Source organism: Thunnus maccoyii, chromosome 15, assembly GCF_910596095.1.
Source record: "Thunnus maccoyii chromosome 15, fThuMac1.1, whole genome shotgun sequence".
Taxonomy (NCBI): Eukaryota; Metazoa; Chordata; class Actinopteri; order Scombriformes; family Scombridae; genus Thunnus; species Thunnus maccoyii.
This window is the reverse complement of record NC_056547.1, coordinates 21,851,265-21,876,971: the sequence shown is the minus strand read 5'-3', so window position 1 is coordinate 21,876,971 and position 25,707 is coordinate 21,851,265. Positions and strand designations below refer to the sequence as shown.

The 25,707-nt window shown below is 40.9% G+C and overlaps 2 protein-coding genes across 2 annotated transcripts in view; one reads left to right on the top strand and one right to left on the bottom strand.

Annotated features, from left to right (window-relative positions):
* Positions 1 to 35: 35 nt before the first annotated feature.
* Positions 36 to 22,601, bottom strand: angpt2b (angiopoietin 2b). The gene is made up of 9 exons (XM_042435654.1): positions 22,284 to 22,601; positions 16,948 to 17,103; positions 16,117 to 16,238; positions 13,696 to 13,928; positions 13,063 to 13,187; positions 9,107 to 9,208; positions 4,960 to 5,126; positions 2,007 to 2,137; positions 36 to 1,757 (listed from the first exon to the last, which is right to left on the bottom strand). Exons 1-9 carry the CDS (start codon positions 22,599 to 22,601, stop codon positions 1,597 to 1,599), a joined length of 1,515 nt encoding a protein of 504 aa, XP_042291588.1. The 3' UTR covers positions 36 to 1,596.
* Positions 22,602 to 23,099: 498 nt separating this feature from the next.
* Positions 23,100 to 25,707, top strand: part of col9a2 (procollagen, type IX, alpha 2) — a 42,569-nt gene continuing 39,961 nt past the window's right edge. The window contains exon 1 of the mRNA XM_042435650.1: positions 23,100 to 23,169. The gene's annotated coding sequence lies outside the window, so the exon portion shown is untranslated. The remainder of the gene's footprint in view (positions 23,170 to 25,707) is intronic.

The window sequence follows — 25,707 nt, the reverse complement described above, 5'->3', positions numbered from 1 at the left end:
CAGAAAGTGAATATTTTTTTCTATGTAAAATATCTTTGACACTCACTGGAATAAAAAGTCAAACCACCCTCACAGTTCATTAAGCTGATTGTCTCATTTCTGCAGTTGTATTACATTTGCAGCTGTCAGTCAGAAATGAATCACACTTCGGAGATAGATTAGACAAAGGAGGTGAGAGGTGTTGTTTCTGTCATTGATGAAGCGCAACAATTAGCAGAGGTTGTAGACATGGCCAGCCAATGTCTTCCAGTTAGCAACGGCTGCCATCCCCAGTGTACACCTGTACATCCAGGTCACTGTTAGTCGAGGTGAAACCCATCCGCTCTCTAATGGGTACCACGGGGAACAGCGTTATTGGATGATTCATCAGATCAATGGTGCAAGGCTGTCTCCATCTGACTTCTTGAGTCCAGCATGTGCGGCTCATTGTAGTTTATGTATCTTACATGGCAACAAGCACCTGGCACTGTGGATTATAGGCACCACAGGCTATACATGGTTTTATTGTTCTAACAAAGTAAAAATTGAATTTACAGCTTTATTCCCAGATGTTATTACAAATGTTTCATTTTTGAAAGTAGATCACAGTGAAAGTGTATGATTTACTATTATGAGTGAGATCTTTCACAAATAAAGTTTTTTATGAGAGGTGTGACTGGAAAGGCCTTTGGAAGATGCAGCAAAGGGCAAAGCCTGTTATTGTTGCTGTTCTTTATGGTGTTGTTTTACTAACAGTGGTAAACCATTGAAGTCCCTGTAGGTTATCTTACATTATATTGTGTATGGATGGAACGACAGTTTTAAAGAAGTACTGATGCTTTATAGCTCAGTGATGAAACTGGAATAAAGTTACAACCAGGGCATTGCACAGGACTACTGCTTAATATTAGTCATACATATACTGTACATAGCAAGATCCACATTCACTGTAAAATATCAAACAAAATCTCATAACATTTTTACAATAGTTTGATCCTCAATGTCAGAACTTTGGCAAAAAACAACTTGAGTATATTTTTAAAATGTTGACATTCTGCAAGCTAGCTATAGCTGTGAAACATGGCTGTTTGATCACATTGCTTAAATAATTTACAGCAAACAGACAAAATAAGACACAACATACATTTTCATATTTTAAAAACAAAAAAAGTATTGCTATGAAGTGTTTCCAAAGGTTAATCTGTTTATTAATTGTATTGTATTAATTTTATTTTATGTAACTGCATCATTTGATTGGATTAGTTGTGTTCTTGTACTATATTGTCATCTGTATAGCAAAGCTCATACCCTCTAGCTCCCACCTCTCTCTCAGCTGAACAATCCTTACTAAAATATAGTTTGGGCACTGGTTTGAATAGATTGTGTGAGTGGAATTCCTCACTCAGAAATTCGCTAAAAGCACAGTCATTTGCTGAGAGTCTGTATATATACTCAAGCCAGTGCTAAAGCACCCATTCAAGATGTCCAAAAGCTAAAAACATCAACAGTCTGATAAAAAATGTTCTTCCAAAATGTACCATTTCCTGGGTATTGTTCATTATATTCATTAGGGATTACATCCACTTCATAATATAACATCAAGAGCGAGCCATGCCATCACAAGTTTGCCGGGCGCACCATCATGGTTGTCATAGTAGCCATCAGATTTGGACCCTTCCAATAGTACCACTTAATACCGTTGTAGCGAACCACACTGGATGAGATGGGGTAGTATATGCCATTCAGGTTGGATGGACCACAAGCTTCAAACCACCAACCTGGAGAGGAAATGTGCCAGAGAGTTCAACAGAAAAGTCTGAATTAATTGAATTCAAGCTCATGAAATGTAACACCCATATGTGCAGCTGTAAGTCAGCAGTAACTTTATATTAGTGCAGAGGGGAAATGAAATGCACTTCAGGACATTTACAAGGGGGTGGGTAGAAATGTTTAACAACATGGATTATACAGAGAGACAGATTGAGACAGCGGTAGATGAGGAGCAGAAGTTGAAGGAAGTGGCGTACCTCCAGATGCGAGCTGGGCACACTTGCAGGTGCAGCGGTCGTTGTCTCTGTCCTTGGTGCTGAACTGGGTGCCAGTGTGGGTGAGGCTGCTGGTCCGTCCAGCTGTGCCACTGAAGCCCTCGGCATGAAGGCTGGATTTGGAAAAGCAGAAAGGAGAAGAAAAAAAAAAAACTATTCAGCAAAAAGCTCAGCCACAGGCACTTCTGTTCATTATTCAAAGCTACATTGAGCAACTTTGACTGTTGGCAGCTTCAAATGGCAGTGAATGGTAACTGCCCGAAAACTGTTTGAAATTCAGTATCTCTGAAATCATCTAATGTTAAGTCGGTAAACTGAGCACAGCACTATAATGTTTACCAAAACCGGCTGGTCTGTGATTCCTTAAAACCACAGAATACCAAAGGGATGAGAGAAACAAAATGTCTAACTTGGTGAGTCCAGCTTTCTTTGATAGGAGCTCTGCTGTTGCTGTGTAGGAGACAGTTTGTAGTTTGCTTTTAATTTTTCACTCTTTATTTGTTTTGACAATGCCTGTGGGCATACCTCACATTACAATTTCATTTAGACAAACAGAGCAAATAGGCAGCATCTTAAATAGGGCAGGATCCAAAGATCTTCTCTACTGTAGCTCCTCCTTGTCATTTAGAGTCTATTTAGAGGGTGTATTTCTGGATTGCCTAGAAAAAAATCGAATAACCCTGTATAAATAATTTCATAATCAAAGATAAAATCAAAATAATCAAAGATTATGAAGTTATATAGTGCATGTAAATATAAGGCATAGCCTTTTTAGTATATGAACAACACTTTTTAATACAAGGTACCATCTCACTAGTATCCCATTGTTGCCAAACATCCATACAAAAACTAACCCTAAAGAACTTCTCATTATTTCTCCTCCACGCTGTGCTTTGTCAAACAACCCAAACAGTCTGAAAGAAATCTCTGCCCAGTTTGAATTGATTTACTCAATTATTTTCATACAGCAGCCCAGCCATGCAGCGTGTGTGTATGCATGTGTGTCTTTTTGCCCGTCCGTGTGTGTGTTAGTAGTAGTTTGAAGAGAGTGGACGAGGAGGTCAGTCCGGCTGTCTGGCCTCTCCTTTGCCCTGTCATTGTGTCTTGTTAGTAGAGGACTCTCCCCTGAGCTATGTGACCCCCTCTGTAGCCCAGGGCGGTCTGTCTGTGATGACTCTAAATGAAGAATCCTCCTCTTGAATTTGTAAGTTCACAGGGCAGGACAACACATCATGAGAGGCAGCAAGTGGGGAGTTCGAACAGACAGTGTTGGGGACGGGAATAATGATGGAGCGGAATAATAAATTAGGGGATATTTTGTTAGAGGATATAACTTTTCTTTTCATAATGGATCACTCGTGAAGAAAATTAAAAACTGTCAAATTAGACAGAATGGCAACTACAGGCTACAGGATATCCTATTGGAAATGGTAGCCTGTGGACTGTGCCAACTCTCCCAAACATTTGCATTAGCTGTGACTTCCAGATGTTTTAGTTCAGCTATTCCACCAATACCACAGACCACGGGCTAATCCTTTTCAAGGTGACTGTCTTTTTATATTATTATTGTATCATTTAATGACAAATATACTGTTACATTAAAAGGAATGCCTACTATTGGTTTTACTATAAAAATGACTGGCTACCTCAAAGGGGAAAGTGGTCTGTCATGCTGATGATTAATGTATGAATAATGTTGCTGAGTTTTAGCTGAAGACCTCCATGTTGCTCTAGGGAAAGCACTGGATGCAGCTAAGGAGGAGGATTGCTTTGGCTGACTGGCCGCATAGCTCCATAGCCCTGTCTTGGGATTTACAATATAAACCCACAGACGAAGCCAGTGTCTGTAGCATGCTAGTAAAGCTGGTGCATATTGAACTAGTTAAACAGAACATGATCTCAGAGGTAGCAAGCTACAAGAGGTGATTATATTCATTCAGGTGCTTCACCTCACACAGTGTAGCCTACAGCAAAATTGTGAAACATTCAGTTTCATCGCGCTAATTATGTGGAACAAACTCAAGCAAATGCAATTTGCTGCACTATTAGGGATCTTGGAAAGCATACACCCACATGTGATTATGATTTGTCATCTCTCAGAGCATCAATCTCCATATACTTTCAGAAAACCTTGCCAAATTCCTGTGAATTTATATGAAATCTAAACACTATTTTGGTTTATATTTTATTTCTGTCTGTTTTGGGGGAAACATGGATTCAGCACACCCACACATAATCTTGTTAGTGATTGCAGGGTTACTGGCGAGCTTTGTTTGAGTTGTCAGTTCCTGGCAGGGGCAGGTATTGCCGAGTGTTCCTGTTATACTCCAGTGCATGTGGCTCCCCTTGGGGAATATCAGGGGCAGCGGTAGCCGCTGTGATGGAAAAAGAAAAATGGAGGCAGACGAAAACGGCTCTGTGCCCTCCACTGAGCTCATCATTTGAATGACATTCTTAAAAATGGTCCAAGTGGTTCCTTAACTTTAGTGCTCGGGGATAAGAAAGCTTAGAGGACAAGAAAATAGAAAGGAATTTGAACTGCTGATAATGGTTTCTAATCTGTCGTGATATTAACAGTCTTACACCCAGAGGGGAAGCAACAACTGAAAGTGTGTTACTGCATTGCAATTATGCCTTTCATAATAGAAGGCTCTTAATAAAACACTTAACTGAAATAAAGCACCTTCATTATAGTCTTACTCAAATCAGATTTCTGACAGAGTGGAAGAAAGAGTTTAATTGGAGACCTGAGTGCATAAGGGATGTTTTTAGCATTTTGTCATATCATGTTCTATCATGTCCTAATTACTAAACACTTCTGGTAAGTGATTAAAATAACGAATATTGATTTGAGGGTTCTATCATTATAAACTAGAGTAAAGTCTGCCTTTTGAATTATAAATTAAATTTAAGTGCAAATATTTCATGCTGGCACCTGTAGTTGTTGTCCTCTCCATCTATGTAGAAGCGATCATAATGTGAGTAGGCCTCATTCCCTTCTCTGTCTTTTAGCTGGACGTGCAGACTGTATTCCTGAGAGCTGGTGAGCTTGTGGATGATATCATTTCCCAGCCAGTGTTCCCCAGACAGCTCTCCAAAGCCCTGGATTAGACACAAAGACAGAGAAACAATAGAACAAGTAAATATTGTAACAGCGGGGATGATTTTACCAGGGACCTGCCAAGTGTTTTTGGAGTTAATATGAAAATGAACCTCAATTTAAGAATTCACATTCATCATTCTGATGGCCTAAGACAGTCCACCGAGTTTAAGAAGAAAAATACTCCACTCCCACAGCTACAGTAGTGACGGGTCAATTGAGACTTTTAATTTGCCCTAATATCCTTTCAATGCACTGCCTGGACCTGCAACACCTATGGTGAAATAAAAACAGCCTTTGTGGGTTTATCCACTGTTTGTTTGAACTTTAGAAGCAGACATCAACATTACCACATCGAGGGGTAAGACAAGATTGTCTACCTCATTTTTCAAATGGAAAATAATGGAAAACAAAATGAATGCAATATAAACTGTGCAAGAACATAACAACATATTTTAAGGAGAAAATTTAAAGGTATGCTACTTAAAGATACAGGCAGGTGAAACATTATGAATGCAGATACTTCCATAAAGGGCACAAGGGGTCATTGAATGATTTGAGCATGAAAACATTATAAGAATCAAATGGTAAGGTGTTCATTATCACCAAATCTCAACCCAATTGAACACCTGTGGGAGATTTTGGATTGACATGTTATGCCAGGTACAGACTACACAATATTGTCATCTGATAAGATGTCATTGTGTCAAATTAGGCAATTATAGAGTCATAAATTCTTGCCTTGACTTAGCCAAGAGACATGACAGACTACCCTTTGGCACCCAACCAATCATAGCTTACTGTCTTTCATGACCTGCTTGCCAGGGACCGACTTCCAGGAACAAGAATGTAAACGAACAATGGTGTCTGAAGCAGTGTGTATGATATTGGCTGTCTGGTTGCCATAGCGCCACAAACCTTTCCTCTGTTTCATAATTCCACCTAGCAGCATGAGCAGCACTAACATCATTCCTCTTTTGCTTTGGCATGTTTACAATTCTGCATGGAAGAGCCCTCTGTGCACCTACTGGTCATCATCAGGGAACGTGTTGTGGAAATTGTTGTACTAGGCAAGAGGAGGTAAAAAGAATTCTGACACGCTAGTCTTTTTGTCGTGGTGTTGTGAGATGTCCAAGATACGGCATCAGTTGTTGCCCACTATGATACACTACATGGGATAAAACAATCAATTGTTGCGCCCAATGCCCATTTTCAGTCATGACACCCTGCTTGTTGGGTCAGGCTGTTATCAGGCTGACATCATGTAGTCTAAACCTCGCATTAGACAGCATTTTCCACCACCATCATCAATCCATGAAATCTCTTTTGAGAGAAGACTTGTCAAATCTATGTCAACACACAGTGACGCTGTTCTGGACACCCATCATTGCCCAACCCCTATTAAGGCACTTTATGTTGTTTTTTCCTTTAATTTTTCAAACATCTGTCCATTATGAGGAGGTAGCAAATAAAGAAAAAGACTGAATAGAGAAATGTTAAGGATACAGTCTGGAGGCGACGTTAAATGATATTAACAGGTGTAATGTAAACCAATGTGAACGTAATTTCACAAAGGAAACCGCAACATTGAAAAACAGATACAGTGTGCAGACCTGTCAACTCTCCCGGTTTTCCTGGGTTTCTCCCGTATTTTCACCGCCTCTTCCACCATGCTCCCATTTCATAATTTCCCCCATAAATCTCCCGCATTTCCCTTTTTTATTAAAGATTTCTTCAGTTATACAGAATCCTAACTGGCTCAAATCAAGTTGTTTCAGTGAGATCCATAGGCTTGTATATATGTGTATACCAGCAAAGCCCTGCTATACCCACAACTGTCCAGCAGGGGGCAGCATACAGCATTCTTGTCGCTGTCTTCTTTTTCTTGACAAGTCACGATAGTCATTCAGTCAGCAAACAGTGCGAAAAATGGAAATAGATGAGATGCCAGCAAAATAAACAAAAACTGAAATATTTGTATAAATATTAGAATAATCGGGAGACTATTTTCCCAGCCCTGACAAAAAGCATATTAGGAAACAACCATGCATTTTGCAAGGTGTGTAGGGTGGACTTTAGTGTTGGTCATGTTGGGAAAATGATGTTTACCAGTGGGTTAGGTTGGTTAAACAAGACCAAAGAAACCACAAAGAAAACATCAACCGTCCGTTTGTTTTTCATTTTGTTAATAAACCTTCATGCAACTTCTGAATTGATGTTCTCTTTGTCTTTTCATCTTCGTAATGCAGGGGTGCTCACAGAGATCTATTCACTAGGTCATTTTACTTTCAGTCAGGTATTTAACCAACTGATTATCATCACCCTCCTTTGTTGACCTAGTTAACCCTTTTTTGCTTTGAGATTACAGCAGGGCAGGCAGTAAAGGCACCTGGTGATTAGATCTCTAGAGCCGAGAGAGGAAATATTATGGTCAGGTGACGTCCTGGAAAATCTCCCTGATTTTCAAAGCCCATTGTTGACAGGTATGAGTGTGCCATGTGTGTGACTGCTTTGACAGAAGTGGTCCACAGTGGGAATGGATGTTGTCACTCCAGGGAATGATAATAACATGCAATGCTCTATTCAAAGACATGGCTTAGGAGGAGGGAAGAAATGTGCCGTCAGTTAATGAATCTCACAGAGCGCTGTCAAATACAAAGCATCACTTGTTTGACAGACACAAGGGAAAGTAAGAGGTGTGGAATGCATGTGTTATCTGTTAGTCAATAAGCATGAGACAGTTACAACTGAACACATGTTAAATTTTCAGAATGGTGAATAATCAAACTCTGCAGGTATTGAGCATTCTTTGTTCAGTCTAACAGAAGGACACATTTTCTTCTTGTTTACCTCTGAATTCTAAGTCACTTTGTCTTGCTGTCAGACTCCCTGTTTGTTATTGGTCTTAAGTGATAGCAAATAAATAGTGAGAGTCTTGGAGCATTTATCATTTGACCAGCAGGCCTGGGTGCAACATTTGATCAACACTGACCACAGTTTATGAGAATATGGAGTGTGGACAGGGGCAGTGAAGCATTCTAGTACATATGTTATCTGCCATCTACAGGGCCCCTGTGCTCCCACGCCCCAACTGAAGCCAAATATTTATCATCTACTTGTAAAAATATTGTTCTTGAAAGAGGTTTTTAAACTTTTTTTTGTCTCTGTCCCTCACTCTTTCTGTTTGCAGTAACCGTCTTCTCTGCATTTTTATTTCCAATCCAAGCTGTGGCAATTGATTTGTTGGCGTGGGTGAGAGACAAATTGCTACTCTATTCAATCAAAAACCCAAACTAGCCCTGCTCATTTGTTCTGTGTGTCATTTTACACAGTTGAAAAGGCTTCCAAGCATATGTTTTTTTCTTTCTTTTTCTCTATTGCGCAAACAGAATATTGATTCTATGGAGAAAACTTTGTGATGAGATTCAAAAGAAACCTTATCTAAATGCAAGTCCAAACAAAACAAAAAAGTCAAAGGTGTTAAAACAGATTTTATTCAGCCAGAGCACTGGAGCAACTTCATAGTCTCCTGAGTATGGTTGTATTATATCCGCTTTGTTTTTTGGGGCTTGTGTTTGGAAATGCTGTTACTTTCATCACCACACACTTCCAAACATTTCCCTATGCAGGAAAGCTTTTGGGATCTTGAGGATAGTTACAACCAGTAGTGCTCTGTGGGTCATTGAAGTATATGACATGTGTGTGTGTTTGTGCATTAGTGTGCATATGAGTGTGTGGGAGTATGACAGCGAGAGGGAGTAAGAGCAGGTGCAATAACATGGGAGGTGGTAGAGAACACGAGGGCAGCCAAATACAACAACCACAGGTCACCTGGGATCACAGACTAGCCGGTATCCCACGCCTCTCCATGCCAAACCACCCATGGATAGTTATTGGAACCTCCTGTCTCATCTTAAAATACTGATCCATTTTACCTATATGCATAATAGTGCACCCTAACCCCACTCTTCGCCAAACCTACCATTTTGTAGTCCCTCCACCCGCGATGGAAGTCAACAGATCCATTTCTGCGATGCTGCAGCACTGTCCACCCTCCACCTCTAGTCTTCATATCACAGAAAACCTATAGAAAGGAAAGCATATTACAACAAGCTTAAGCTTAAAATACAAATGCTTTTTGAGTTCCAAACAAAATGTGTCTGTATCAAAAAGTTGCTTGTTTTCTTATTTGATGATCACATATATCCTGTTAGCAAACAACTCCAGCAGATTCGGAACAACAACATTCATTGGAGTCGTGTTTTGTGGCTGCCTGTTAAATGTAAGTTCAATATTCAATACTCCTAAGGGACATATCTGGCTCTGTAGCTGTTAAACGTTAGCTTGCACTACCTAGACGCTAACTTTGACTGCTATTTGGTGCTGGGCAGGTTGCATATAGTGGGTTAATCAGAGCTTTTTCCCTGAAAACAGCTACTTGTTGCAGATGAATGATTGATTAGAGTGGTGAGACTGAACCAAAACAGTACAGTCATGAGTGCAAAACAGAAACACTGAACTGAAGAGTTAGCAGGGTTACACCAGTGTATTGCAAGCCTGGCAGCCCACACAGCCTGAGTTGACCCCTCACTGGGACTAAACATTGGGTAATTTAAAAAAAAAAAAGTATTTTAAGATGTTTTCTAAACTGTAGCATAGCTCCTTTAAGGAATAGCTCAGTGCGTAGCAAGTGTGTGGTAGAGGAAGAGAGAGAGACAGAGAGAGAGCGAGAGCGAGCATGTGTGTGATGGTGAGGCTACAGCGACCAGAGCAGAGAGTATAGACCTCAAGATCCAAGCCAAGTTCCCATGTCTCACTTATTTCTGCTGAAAACAAGCACCAAGACCCGGAAAGGGATGACAGCTAACAGCTACGTGTATTCACAGCAGAGAGCAGGAGGGAGGACGTATGTCTCACTATGCCACTATGCTACTCAGTGCTGCGACTCTGCTGCTGCTGCAGACTGTCACGGAGCAGACACTTTCAGTTTATAATTGTAGCATCTGACTAAGTATTGATAACACACTTAGTACTTTACAGATCAGAGTTTTTTTATCTGATGAACATGGGAGCTGATACATGAAAATGAACTAAATGGGTGTTATTTATATTTTTAAAAAAAGTCAAACAACAGTGGGGGGGTGGAGTAATGTAATTGGTGTATGCCCATATAATACTTGTAACACACAGCAGATTGTTAGGCTCGCAACTTTTCTGGCGGAAACCCTGGTTAGGTAATAATTCTCTGTAGGTTTGTTAACAAATGTAAGCCCTATTATATTACACATATTCATTTGATTCATTGTTTATAAGACAGTATTGATTGGTGTATCTTTACATAAAAATGTATTTAGAAGTTCCTTATTTAACTCTGGTATATCAAGCAATTGGCATATTTTGTTAAATTTTAAAAAACGTAAGAGTTTAAAAATGTTTACATTCCCCGATCTAAGATATGAAAAAAGTATTGATTTGATTCCAATACAAAAATCCAGGTCAATCATATTGACACCAATAACAAAATCTTTAGATCAGCCGTAGTATTCCTTTTTTCCATTTTGAAACATTTGGCATTGAACGACTCATCAGTCATGAGTTTGTCAGAAATACTAAGTTTCGTTTCAAGATGTCATACCTACAGCACTGGAACGTCCAAGAGGAAAGTGGAGACAGAAGTATCAAGAAATGACAAGAAGACGAAATAAAACACCACAGTTTCTCTGTTATTTGGGGGGGACCCAACATTTCAGGGTGTCACGCAATGATATGACCCAGGCGGGAAGGAAAAACTAACATATCAGCATGTTCTCTTATCCCCTTGAGTGGGGGTTGAGGAGGAGGCATCTGTGTTTTTGGTTACACACACATTTTTCTTTCTTGGCTGCACATTTTGCCATATGTAGATATGTTTGGAAGAACAAATAGGAATGAATTGCACTTATTCATCTAGTGACACGAGTTGAAATGTATATTTGTTAAGGGAATGGTTTTACATATTCTAGGTGTTAAACTGGACATATTTCAGCCTCCCTTGGGTTTGGTGATTAAATGAGTGTGTGGATTTCTCCTGTGGGTGGTAAGATTAGATGCTTTTTGTCACTGTGATCCTTTTTAATTGAACAAGTGTATTCAGTCTGCATTCCTCAAGCCTTACAGGGTGGGACTTTTCAGTTTTTCTTTTCAAAATGTTTGAACCACTACACAGTGTTGTCAGGGATTTTTGCGATTTGATATCCACCACTACAACTTGCAATGTTAATAATTACTGATGAAAAGAAATTGATTTGCTTGGCTGGTTACTTGAATATTGCCCACCAAACAAACTGCCCTGACCTGTCTCAAGAGTCATGCAGTATGGTTGCTGGTATGTGGACAGCATCCCAGGGGATCTCTCTATTTTGACATTTCAACTGGCTATTTTCTGCTAGAAATGAAATGAGAGTTTCCAGCACTTTCCCAAAATAGGAAAGCTAAATCAAGGTCAAAAGGGACCCAGGTCTTTTAGCTCAGAAAACGCAGCAGGCTGGCAATATGCTGTGATTATCCCCTGGCACATTAAGCGAATGCTTTGGCCTTAGAGGAATCACAGTGAATAAAAAACAAGGCCCTGAAATAAAATTCTCAATTTAAGTCATTTCCCAAATGTAGTCCTTGCTCTGATTTAGACCAGATCCATATTTAATACTCCAAATTCACTTATTATTAGCCAGCAAGGAGTCATTTAGGGCCAAATCCATCACAATAAAATGTAAAAATAAGCATTATTATGATTATAAGAAAAGATAAAGACCTGGTCATTATTTGCAAAGGGCTTTCAAGGGACAAAACAGTTACTTCTCAATATGTGTTTAGAGAGAAGCTTTGTGTTTTATTTTATGAGCCCTGTGCATGTAGCTCTGAAAAGTATGCATAACAGGGCAATGAAAAAATGAAAAACAAACTGATCCAAACTATTAATTATTTGGTTTCTGAGCATCATCATTATTCACAATTGTGGTGATTAAATTTAGATACTATCGATGGGTAGATAGATGGGTAGATAACTGTATCATAGTGCCACACATGTATGCTTTTTGTCTCTTGTCCAACTGTGAAAGCCTGCTCCCCGCTTTGAAAATAGGGCAATTTGTATCTGCCCCACTTTTATGCAGCCTCCCAGCTTGCCAGCCACATTGGAATTAGATGGCATAGATTGAAAGCAACAATGATTTGGGGAGTACTAACTTGCATCAGTGGAAACGTACATTGGCCCCAGTTGGCAGGAAACACATGGCACCAATGCCTAACACCTGGCTGCCTTGCCCACAGGAAATGAAGAGGAAGAACAAGGGAAAACAGAGGCGCTAGGAGAGGGTGCCAACCAGCAAACTAGAGTGAAAGTAATGAATAACAAAAAACTGTTCACTGTCTTTCTTCTTTCCCTGCTAATCCCTGACAGTAAAGATCCCAGCCCAAGAGGGTTAGCTGTGAGAAAAATCCAAAGCAAGGATAGCCTGCTGGTGGATGCCATGGTTGAGCTAGCAAGGACGGGCTCCTTCAGGTCAGCGGAGGTACGTCCTAAGTTATTCTGACTTTGCATTCAGCAGCACACACTCTCACACCATGAAGCCTGCGGGGCATAATGCTCCTGTTGCTTATTATTTTAGCTCTCTCTAACCCAGCATGGCATTTCCATCAGCCTCTGTACCAAAAACCCCAGCAAATTAGTGTTTAGTTTGGTCCAAAAAATGATGATAAGGCCTGTGGATGTCATTATGCAGTGTGTGTAAGCTTTACATTAAGCAGGCTGGGCAAAGTCAGTAAAGTTAACAAGTGAAAATGATTCCACTGCTAAATATTGTAAGACAAATGGATAAAATGTTTTATAAAAAGTTTCATGTCACAATCAATTACGTGATATTTACAAGAAAAGGTCAATGACCTTTAAAGCCTTACTACCTTGACAGTCTGGGTGGAGTTGGGGAGGCGTATGCTATATATTCCACTCTCTGTCACTCCAGATCGCAGGATCTCCGCACAGTCCCTGAAACTAAGTGGCTCCTCCTTGGGCATATTGGAGATTTCTGCAAAAACATGCAGGCATGTGTTTACAGATGGCAACCTTATGGGTTTTGCACACAAATCCCAACCCCATATGTGAGCTCTCTTGTAATGTTAAGCTCTGGCTTAAGCCCACAGTGTCTGCAGTGCAAGCATGTACATGGTGTGTCTGAGATTTGAAACTGATTTCAAGCTGTTCAAGGTGATATTTTTCAGGTAAAAATGGGCTTTGATAAGCCTTAATTACAAACACAATAAAGAACATCCCATCCCTGTTAATTGAAATACTGTTGATCCCCCATTTGCCTAAATGAGATTCTGCTGCTCCTTCACAGACTCTGTAGCACTAAGGAAGTAATTAATCAACAGAATGCAGTATGAATTGACAACAACATTTATCTTTTGTAATTTTGTATCTTGCAAAGGCTTTTACCCATTCTATAGCCATAGCTCATTCAGTGTAATTTATTGTTCAGTTGGTTTCATAAAAACTATTTGCACATCCAAAACCAGTAAAGCCCTCAGCCTTACCATTGCAGTGGTTGACCATAGCCAGCAGCTGCTGAACAGTGTCTGTGAGCACAGCCTGCTGTCTCTGTAGTAGAGTGCTGTTGAGTGTGGAGCTGCCCAGCTCACCCTGGAGCTGACTGACCAGATCACTCTGCCTCTCCAGAAGCTCCTGAAGCTGCTGCTTTTCACTCTGCAAGCCCTGCAACTCCCGCCCGTACCGAGCCTCCAGCGCTAAGAGCCTCTGCTCCAGAAAACTGTGAAAAAGCAAAATTTCATTCAGTTTAGTATCTCTTTTTTTAAGGAGAAAAATTCAAATGTATATTTTTTACAGTGCGCTGTGGAGTAAAGTAAAAATCTGAACACATATTATATGAAAAGTAAGATCCATATTGTATTGTATGGGGACAGAAGATATAAGAGAGTGGGTGCAGGTGGAGAATCCATCTGTTCAGCATTTACCTTTCACAGTGGATGTTGCACAAACTTGCACATTTACATGAGGATGACTAATAGACATCAGCACGACAATCTCATTGGGCTAACATCATATAAACACCTGTACTGCAGAAGCACTCACAGATGGGCCTGCATGCTAAGCCTCTCGATCATAGCTATGAGGTAACAATCTGACATTGTGTGTGTGTGTGTGTGTGTGTGTGTGTGTGTGTGTGTGTGTGTGTGTGCGTGTGTGTGTGTGTGTGTCTGCGTGTCTGCACAATTGCCACACCCCCACCTCCAAATGAAGATCATAAATCCCCTCAGCCTGATCTTTATGGCTTTGACTAATGACTCTGCAGCCGTTATTTATTGAATCAATCCAGCTACCCAGATTGAACAAGCTACTTTTCAGCCCTGTGCACAAGTAGCTGCTACACCAAACATGTATCCTCAATCTCCCTCTTTAGGCAACGACTCAGCATGTGGCCTGGAAGGAAAGCTGGATCAATCCAAATCATTTATAACATCACTTCCATTTCATATATGCTTTGCAGGAGAACACTCAATAAAAGTGGCAAAGCAAGCTAACAAATTGTATTCTGTTTTAAGTGTATTTTACTTTGAGGAACAGTCAAAGTAGAGAGCAGGGCGGTAAAGCAACACGGTAATGTTTAAGAAGTTAGGGTCTTTGACAGAGCATATATAGCATTTTGGATCAAATTGCATCCTGGGCAATTAAACTGTTATGCTTATGATTTTGTGTTATTTATTATTATTGTAATGTACATTACCATTACATTGCTCTCACTCTTTCTCTCCGCAATGTGCTATGCTTCCTGCCAGTAGTATTTCACATGTAACGCCTGTGAAAACAAACATGTCTCTCTCCTCTTTTTAGTTTGGCAGCAGTTCAAAAACTATCTCCATGCCCATAAGGAGTAATAGCAGTAGCCTTTCACAACCACTGGAGTCCTTATTTCCCTTTTATTACACAGCTGCCTAACTGTAAATTTACTATGACCTTTCTAATTTCATGCGTCCCATCATGGTGTTTACCCTTGTGAAGATATATTCATTTATTTACATGTCAGAGCCATGTCACCCACTTGAAGGACGAGGGCCAAAAGGCAAAGCAGGGCCAAGCAGGGCCAGATGTGTAACAGGTGGCAGGGCTGAGGCACTTTGTTCTTGCAGTCACACTTGGTACGAATAGATGGAATGATAAACAGATACAAAGAGAGAAAGCACCCACTCCCTTTCACGCTGTCTAGAACCCTGTTCTTAACCCCAGCTGGCCGTAGTTTGACCTTGTGTTCCTAGAAAGAGAAGAATAGGGAAACCCCTCCTAGCATGCACTGCCTATTCACTGCAACCACACGCACATGCTTACACAATACACATTATATTACTGTTAAGTGCCCTGTTGTTCAGATCTGTTGAGCTCATTCAACGTATTCTTTTCCAGTTGTTGTATGAGAAATACTAGTTTTGCATGTACATACACAGTACAGCACATTACGCTTATGTAGGCCTTTATGTTTTGCCACACAGTGTGAAGTAGTTTTTTCCTGAGAAAACACCCTTTGGTGCACAGGAAGACATGCATTTAATGTTTCCAACAGCAGCCATACCAGCCCATTTGGAACAGTAAAGGAAAGGCAGCAGCAAGGCAGGCAAAGAAAATAGCACCACCTATAGTTATTAAAGCTTATATCAACAGAAAATGCAAAGAAATTAATCCAGAACTGTGGTAATCACACTGGTAGGGGATCTCAAAAACAACCACAGACTACATAACATGATATTGTAATGTCTAACAATAAGTAAATGAGCACATTGTGAAACACCACTTTAACTTCAGCTGCTCCTAGTTAAACTAACATGGATCTGAAAATGTCTGAGTGCCTTTGGTAAGTAAAATTCTCCCAGCAGACCAACCCTGAAAGCCTTGCACTGCCTAAAATGTACCAGCCCCGCATAATCTTTTGAAGTGTGTGCTCTCACCTGTTTTTATCACTGAGGCGTGAGATTTCCTGAGTCTGCAGGAGAATATGTTTCTCCAACCGGTTAGTGAAGAGCGAGTACTCCAGCAGCTGGATCTCCAGGCGACTTGTCTGGTTTAAAACCTATAGATTGAAGAAGAAGACAAGAATAACTCCAGTACAGTATGTGCAGGCAGAGGGATTGATGGGAGTGATGGAACGTATTGATAAGAGATTGATGGGAAAAGTGCACCCAACCAGATGAATTCATAAAAAAGGACCTATGGGGATAAACAACATAGCACATCACATCACATCACAAGGCTCATGATGTGCATTCTTTGATCTTACAATGAAAACTTGAGCAAGAATTATCTCATATGCACCTGTGACATGTTTTGAAGTTGCAGATAAAACAAAAACCCGAACAAAGCAGTTCAGATATTTGTACAGGTTGTAGTTTAATATCGACTTTGATAAGAGAAAAAGAAAGCATGAGGACCAAAACAGCCCAATCTGTAATAACAGCTCTGTGGCATGATTGAAGACACATCTGTGTTGTGCTACTGAGCTTTATGTTTTAATTGGCTTGTCGTCAGACGCCGAGCTCAACTCATTGTGTCAATCAGAGCTTGTAGAACCAAATACCAGCTGTTTTAAAGCAGCTGCCGCCACCTTTGGGCATGGCTTCTCAGTGGGTTACATCTGATTTACATTTAATTAGCTATTCACCAAGTGTTTCACAAGTGACATCATTTGTTTTTGCATGGGTGTGACCGCCACAGTTGTTCATTTGGATTGGCTGCAAACAAGTTATCTTAGCTTCACTCAAACCCCTTCTTGAAGGGCTCACCTGGGTTTCAACATCTGTCAGTTTGCGAGTCTGCTCCGCTGATTGGCTGAGGAGGTTGGTCCCCATCTCCAGCATGGCAGCTGTCTGGGTGTGTACCGCAGTTCTCTTCATTTCCTCCATCCCAGAGCGCACATTCTCCTGGATGAAGTTCTCCAGCTGTAAAGAAGACAGGCAGACAGAAATTATTGCTCAGGATGTCAGATTTCCTAGTTTCATTGTGGTTATAATCATATTTTAGAAGGTAATGTCACTATATGTCCACCGACAGCTTGATGCAGTGTGAAAGTAGCAATCTTAAAGTGATCTGTCTTTGTCACATCAGTCTTCTTAGGTAGTCATGGAATTCAGTATCCCTAAGGCACTTGTAGTGTCTCGCCACCGTTCATTTGCAGATCTACCTCAGGCAAATACCTCACATTAATAAAATAATGAAATGTGTAGACGTTTCAATGGGATTTTAGAAAGAGCAGTCATGGTATATACCAGGAGACATTATGATATTTGTGTGCTGGACTTCAGGGATTGTCGCCTACACTCTGTAATTAATCACAAGCCCAGAGAAAGAAGCATTTGCAAAACCCATCATATGTTACAGCAGGAGTAAAAATAGGATGGCATCCATCTTGCCTCAATAAATAGATTTTCTTATTAATGTGGTCGGTTTGAGCAAATGGCATCTGGAAGACAAATTCAGCTTTCCCTGCCGTGAACGATAGAATTTTGTTTGACGTTTAACGGGCAAAGGCCTGTGCCTTGCAATAAAGCAAAGTAGAATATCGAACCGCAGAACATTAATATTTATGACTTTTCTGGGGAGAAAAGATCAGACTTTACTCATTAAACCATATGACTGGAAAATGAAGTTTCTAAGGAGAACCCATTCAAAATTATCCCGTTAATGAGTGGCTATCCAAAAAAATCGAAGAGAATTCAAATGAAGCTATGATTGTTTTTTTTTATTTCAGAGAACAATAGGATTATGATAATACATTGCCACAGGAGAGGGCTTTTTCTATTTTTTATAAAGTATAAAAAATACTGACCTAAGTGGGCAAATAGAGATGAATTGGCAATTAAATTGTTTGCCTAGTAGTAATCGTTCTCTCTATATCTCTTACACCCTGTTGATCTCTTTCTCTCATTAAGTCCTTCTTTCTTTCCAACCCTCCCTCTTGCTCTGTAAATCCATCTTTCACATTTTGCTACTTTTGGACAACAGAGACAGCAGAAAAAATCCCCTCCATAACGAAGGTTATGAAGAGATTACCAAGCGGATTAAAGCCAGCTCCAAAAGACCAAAGACCCCTGCATCATAATCAGCCTCATGTATTGAAGCTACTATCAGCCGCCTGTCCAAAGTGTTCCTATTACAGCCTTCTGTGATAGAGCTCAATCCAGAGGTCTTGATACACTCCATCTCCCACTGTCAATTGCATTAATTGCAGCTCTGTCACACACTGTACTGTGCAGCCAGATAAATCACATTTGGGATGTAGCATAATTCTGTCTTATTGTGTCTAAGAGGGACAGAGGAGGGATCAGTGCTGAGAAAATCAAAGGAGTCTCATCACTTGATATCTTAATTATTGAGCCAATAGACACATTTGTTCTCAGTTACAATTACAGAGGATGGGGAGACATATCTGCTGGGTGTTCCGGCAAATGATAATGATGGACTGAGCCACATCAGGGTGGTTATGATTGTTAAGTACAGGAAATAATATGTTTCTATTAAATTTGGGACTTGATTGATGTGTCAGTTCAACACTGTGAATATCCACTTTTCACCAGAGATAAATGTATTCTTGACTTTGAATGGTCATTTCACCTAAATTACAGAAAAAACATATTTCTTACTTACTTTTAGTGATCTAGCCATGCAGCTTACTTTGGCTTTATTTGGATTTCTACCTCCACCCCAATTCAATAGCAATATCTCCCTAAAGAAAGACACTCCCTATGTAAAATGACAGTTTTATTGAAACTACTCTCTGTCAAAGAATTTGTCTGTATGACAATGGTTGGCAGTGTTTTTTGTGGATTATCCAGAGTAACCAGGACACTGCCTCTGGAAAGAGATGTTGCTGTTGAATTTTCAGCTACACTAGTGGCATGGCACTAAGGATGGCATTATCATTCTGTTAGTTTGTTGGTCTACCACTTTGGTCCAGTCTAAAATATCTCAACAAATGGTTTATACCATGAAATTTTGTATAGATATTCATGGTCCCCTGAGGAATTGTAATTATTTTTCATCTAATGCCACCAGCAGACCAAATCTTCTATTTATTCTGTCAAATATCTACTCAATAGAATGGCATCAAATTTTGTACATTCATGGTTCCCCAATGATGTTAATGACTTAGTGGGTTAACATTTATGGTTTGGGGTTTAATATCTCATGGGTTGCCTTTTATTTTGTACAGACATTCATGTCCCACCTAGGATGAATTGTAATAACTTGGTTTCTTGTCTTTTCACAGTGATCACTTTTCAGCCTGTGCCATCATCAGCTTGTTCAATACTTTGGTTTTTAACCAAATTAATGATATTCCCATCAGCCTCAGGTGTATCTTGTGTTTATTGCTAATTTTCAGCTAATACATAAAACTAAAATGGTTAACATGCTACAGCTGCTAAACATCAACATGTTAGCATTGTCCTTTTTAGTGTGTTAGCATGCTGATGTTAGCGTTTAGCTCAATGCACCGCTGTATAGCCTCACAGAGCTGCTAGCAAGTAATTGTATTCACCCATTTCATATTGGATGGAGAAATCGGAGTACTTGGCCAAATATAACCAAAACTATCTGCATGTCCAGATACCGCAGGTAAGAAAGAAAATATGTTATTGTAATTTGAATGAACTAGCCCTTTGAGATGTTTTTAAGTCGAGAGCCATAAATTGCGAAAGTTCAAGATGGAGAAAAGGGGTGCATGTTTAAAGACATGAAAGAAAATGAAGACAAATTGGATAATGTGTGTGTGGGTGACATACTTTAGTACTGGCTTAATGAAACATTATTGGGCCAGGAAATCAGGTCACCAGGGGTAGCCTGGCCACCTTGATCTCTGTGCAATATTTCTGTATTAGCATAATCTGCACAGACTCTTAAAAGCACTAACAAAAGCACACTCACATCCCCTCTGCCAACCCCTCAGGGCAGCAGAAGACGAAAGGGACCAGACGGGGGTTTATGTTGGGGGTTAGAACATAAGAAAACAAACACTAGTTTCTTCTTGGAAACACCAGAGAAGAAATCTGGAACAGTCCTGTTGCACTCGTCCACTTGGAGTTTCCTCTGCGGAACATGGTGGATTAGTGTGCGTGCTCTTAAGTTTGTGCGTGTGGGTGTGTGTTTTCTTTCAAGAGGTTGAGTGGAAGGCTCACAGTAAGGGTCATAAAATCCCTGGGGAGCTTTGAGTGAGATCGTACAAAGTTTCACAGAAATGCAGACATATACATGCCTCAAGCTCTTCCGCATGCAAGGTCTTCCTAAAAGTATGCAGATAGGCTTAATGAGCTCCACAAGGTGCTGAAAAGGCTTTGCCATCTGGGGTCAACGGTCAGTATACCCTTGTGCATATCTGAAAGAGGCTCTCTAGAGTCATGCTGTGTTTACGTGGAAATCCCACCAACACTGCAATCATTTATACATCACTTTGACTTGGTGGGGGTAATTTGTTGACAGGTTGGATCTTTGTGTTCATTCCAGACATTATGTGGAGGAAGTTTGGCAACAGAGCAAGGGATGTGTCAGCAAAGTTTTTTCTGTTGATGGGGGAGGGGGGGTTAAACTGCATCTCCTTCATGACGCTCATATCACAGCTCTGGTGGCGAAAGAGAGGCTACATGCTGCATAGAATATTCCCAAGATGTGCACAGTGTTGGATTCTTTTGTATTCTACAATTAAGCTTGAGCATTGCAGACTGTATGCATGCATAATGTGACTGAATACATGAAGACAAGTGTGTGCACTTTCTCACTATCTGTCTCTCTCCATCTCTCAAACACACACATACACATACAGTGTGGCCGCATGGGATGCTTCCTATGGAAGCGAGGTCTCCAGTTCACAGACAGAACTACTGCACAGGGGATTTGTGTGTGTGTGTGCATGTGTGTGTGTGTGTGAGTGTTTCTGGGTGCGTGTCGGGAGAGCACGAGCAAGATAGACAAAGAGTTTGAGATCTGATGGTCGACAAGTCAAGGTGTGAGATGAGACACATTCATCATCCCAGAGGTGCATAATGGTCCAGATAGAAGTGAAAGAGATGGATAGAGAAAAGCAGAATGTCAAAATAAAACGGAGACTGGGGGAAAGGAAAGGACGGGAAAAACACAGACAGTTTGTACAAGCTGGAGTGTGAGTGGGAAGTGACAGGAGCACAGGAAGAGCTTTGGCATTCATAACACCCCATTTTCAAATCCTGAAATATAATCAACATGTTTGCTCTCAGTCGGCCAATCTAAACACTCAACACAAATGCTTATAATCGGCCTGAGGATTAGTGTATACCATAAATACTCAGAGAGAGATGCAGACAAGAATAGAGAGACGGGTGGAGAGGGGTGGCGTGTCAGTCAGTCTATCCTAGACAATAGCCCAACACTGATTCCGTGCCCTGATGACCTTAGCAATGAAAACACTATTGTGAAGCCACTTTTAATCGCATCATTTCATTTTAGTCAGTCATAATCCGAGCTAAATGGAACGGCAAAGGCCAACAGCCCAGCGAGGAGCCATGCTGAAATGTGTCTCCCACAGATAAACACTTTTTTTTTTCACGTTGTATTTTTATGTAAGCTGAGTTTAGTACAGCATTTTCTGCCAACTCTGGCTTTAAATGTGCTAAAATGAATCAAGAGTGAAGTTTCTGTGTACTTGTTGCCTGTGGGGGATAAATACTAATTTAGGAGGTTTAACTGGTGAGACACATTTGGCACCATCTCATATTAGCAAACTTATTTCATCTTGTCTTTCTCCTCTCGCATGCAACAGGGAGTTCTGGCATCCCACTGGTCTTAAATACAGACACACACTCATACACCAAGCATTGTCATGGAGCCAGATATGCATACAGCAAGCATCCAGGAAATCCCAGCTAAGCACTGAACTTATCAATAATGAAGGCCTGTCAACAGATGTTATCAGATATTGTGCTCCATGGACACACCGTGCATTCATATTCCAGCATTTCGTTTGATGCTCCGCAGACTAAAATAAGATATGTAAAAAGGACAAGAAGAAGACAGTGTGACAGCAAGAGGTAGGCTAGATGACAGAGAAGAGAGTGGATGTTTTAGTCAAAGTTCAACAGTTCAGACACCCTACCTTCTGCAACCACAGGGTATTATTCTCCATGGCGCTCTCCAGACTCTCCAGCTTCCTCTCCTGCCAGGAAGGCCTCTCTTTTTGGGCCTTACCCTGCTTAGATTGGCTCACGTCAGGCTCGACTTGTGGCGGGGAGTCCCTCTGGAGCGTGTTAGTGACCTCAAAGTCTTTCAGGGGATGGCAGTGCTCCACCTCGGGGAGGATAAAGGTGTAGGTGCAGGGGCCGTGCTGCACGTGGTGCTGTTGGCGATCTGAGCCGATCACGGCGGCCAGCAGGTAGGCCAGGTAGGCAACAGTCAGGGCCAGCAGGCGGCCCATGTCAGGGGACAGAGAGGGGAAGGGGAGGGAGGGAGGAGAAGGGAAGAAAGAGGGTGCTCCACCTGGCAGAGCAGACAAGTGTGTCAGGTGGAGTTTTATGCTTTGTTCCTCTATAACTCTTATTTTTCCCCGGTCTCTTGCTAAAATGTCCCTCAAGACTCTAACTCTGTCTTCCTCCTTTCTTCTCAGTCCAACTCCTGCTGCTCCTGTCTCTGTTTTATCACTTTTTCTTCTCCTTGTTTGGCTGATCCTCCTCTTTGCTCTTGCCTCCAGAGGTCTTCTTCAACACAGTTCCTGCTCCCACTGTTCTTTGTGAGGGTGGACAGAAAACACACAGGAAAAGGGGATTGCCTCCTATTGTAATTCCAATACTCAGCCAGCACATGCGGCTCAGTCCAGGAAACCAACAGCAGACTTCCCTCCCACCATTTATCTCTCTTCTGAAAAGTTGCTTTCCTCACTGCCTTCTTTTCAAGCTGCTGGAGTCCATGCGTTGGTCTGGAGGAGAGAGGAGAGGAGGGGTGAAGTGGAGTGGAGAGTGGCCCGCGTCAGGATGTTGGCTGAAGTGGTAAAGCTCTTAAAGTAGTGAGAGAGAGTGGCGTACCTCTCCACACACACACACACACACATATACACACAGACACACACACACACACACACCTCCTTAGCACATCACTCAACTAGCCTTCCCTCTTTCACTCCCTCCCTCTTACGGCACTCCTGTTTGCGGGGGTTAGAAGAGGAAGCTACAAAAATACACACTGCTCACCACAAGAGCAAGAACTAGGAACTTTCTCTGACAATGTTTTGCTCCCTCCCATTCTCTCTCTCTCTCTCTCTCTCTCTCTCTCTCTCTCTCTTTCTCTCTCTCTCTCTCACCCTCTCTCTCTCTCTCTCTGTCTCTCTCACCCTCTCTCTCTCTCTCTCTCTCTGTCTCTAAAAATATTAAAATTTGCTTTAATGGCATACCCATAATACTGTATTGCCAAACTGTCATACACAAGATTTACATTGGAAGTACAATAATTCAGAATGTAAGAAAAAAAGACAACAAATGATTTGTGATAAAATATTCTAAAATCAAGATTCTTTTATTAGCTTTTCCCGTAGCTTTCAACCACATCCAACAGAGCTTATGACAGAAAAAGGCTGTGTATGGTCAGAAGCTCTGGAAGCAAGAAAAGCAAGCAAGTGAACCTTGAATTCATTTTATCACAGACATGTGTTCCCCAGGTCAAGAATGAACCTCCATGCTCTGCAATTGTTTTGCCCATTACTACCATTGTTACTACTGTATACAATACAGCACTATACTGTATAGACTATACATCTGCATTGCTATAATACATGGTATATATAGTGAAAAGAAATTGGTCAGTTAGGTCAGTAGTTTAACAGTTGGTTGTAATGGTGAATGATGAGCTACATAAAAAAGAGTTAAAATAAAGAAATAGGGGGCAGATTTTGAAGGAGGTGTCATTCTGCTGGTTTTCTCTTCATGGCAATGTCAGTAAATATTGAAATTTGATTTAGTCTGACAGTGTGTTGAAGTCTTGGTATTGGATTTTGGTAAAGAATCTCCATCTTTACACAGGCTGCAGTGCAGCTCTGTATCTACCTCTTAGCTGAACCGACACTGCCTGTTTTCCCTAGTTTGTCAGGTTTGTCTCTATTGGCCAATCTCAACAGCCAGATTGTCAGTCGGTCGATATTTTGTTGATGTATTTAGTCAAACTGAAATTTGAATTCTCCTCTCTTTTTGTGTAAGGAAATATAAACTATATGCATTTCCCACAGAAGCAGTTGACTGACCTCTGAGAGCTGTGGTGCACTACTAAATGGAGAATATCATACTTTGTAGCCTACAAATGTTGATATATAGCATCCCCCCCTTTTTATTCAAAAAGCGCATATAGCATTGGCTACCAGCTGTTACTGATTTAAGTCTGTTCCTTTACAGCATTCAGCATTTGGAAGGACACATTGTTCCGTCAAGTTGGTATTCCACTCAGAAGGTTTCATGGGTCCAGTTAAAGGACCAGTGTGTAGGATTTAGTGGCATCTAGCTGTGAGGCTGCTGATTGCAACTAAATGAATACCCCTCCCCTCACCCCCTCCCATCCAAGTGTGTAGGTGAAGCTACAGAGGCCATGAAACTTGCGAAAAACACAAAAAGGCCCTCTCTAGAGCCAGTGTTCGGTTCGTCTGCTTTGGGCTACTGTAGAAACATGGCGGTGCAACATGGGGGCCTCTGTGGAAGGAGAACCACTTCCTATGTAGATATAAAAGGCTCATTCTAAGGTATAGAAAACACAACAATTCTTATTTTCAGGTAATTGTACACAAAATATACATATGAATATTGTATTCCATTTCTGCCAAGTCCATTCCGCTAGATGCCACTGAATCTTACACACTGGTCCTTTAAATTGATGGCAAATGACCACACCAGCAAAACTCATGGCAATGGATAGTCCTCCACTCCATACATTACCCAGTGACTTGAATCACACCACAGAGAGACTAAGCAATGGCTAAAATCGTTGCCCCCCTAGCTAGTTAAATGCCTGTGTAGATGTTTAAATTTAAGTGTTTTTACATTGATGCAATTTTGACTAAATAAGTACACAAGTGAAAACAATCACCAAGGACACTGATTTCTTGGCAAAAACAAATTTCAGTTCAACTTTAAACTTTCATTAAATGATTTTTTGACCAATTTAGGGCAGCAGAAACAAATTGTGAACACAACATGGACATATCAAAACCTTTCAAGTTGATATGGCAAGGTTGCTTATTCACACATCCAGCAGTTATAGAGCAACACTATCACTGACTTGGAGTCATGTTTCTGTCCTGCTGATGAATGGAAGCTCCCTCTCCTTTAGCTCTGTTCTTGGTCTCTATCAACTCCTGAGGGAAATATCTGACTATATAGCTTTTTCTCTGAAAACAGCTGCCTGCTGTGGCCGAAAACGACACAATAAGAGCGATGAGAGTGAGCCAAAACAGTAAAGTTGTGGGCCAGACAGCTAAACTATGAACTGAAACTCAATATAAAGCTCCGTAAAGCCGAGGGGAGCTGCAGAGGAGGGTCACTACATGT

Bases quoted from the DNA above. Each gene is read 5' to 3' on its own strand.
- angpt2b (XM_042435654.1), bottom strand. From the start codon at position 22,601: ATGGGCCGCCTGCTGGCCCTGACTGTTGCCTACCTGGCCTACCTGCTG. The intron at 17,104-22,283 runs GTAGGGTGTCTG...TCTTCTTTACAG, and splicing joins ATACCCTGTGGTTGCAGAAG to CTGGAGAACTTCATCCAGGA. The intron at 5,127-9,106 runs GTAGGTTTGGCG...TGTCTAATCCAG, and splicing joins GGTGGAGGGACTACAAAATG to GGCTTTGGAGAGCTGTCTGG.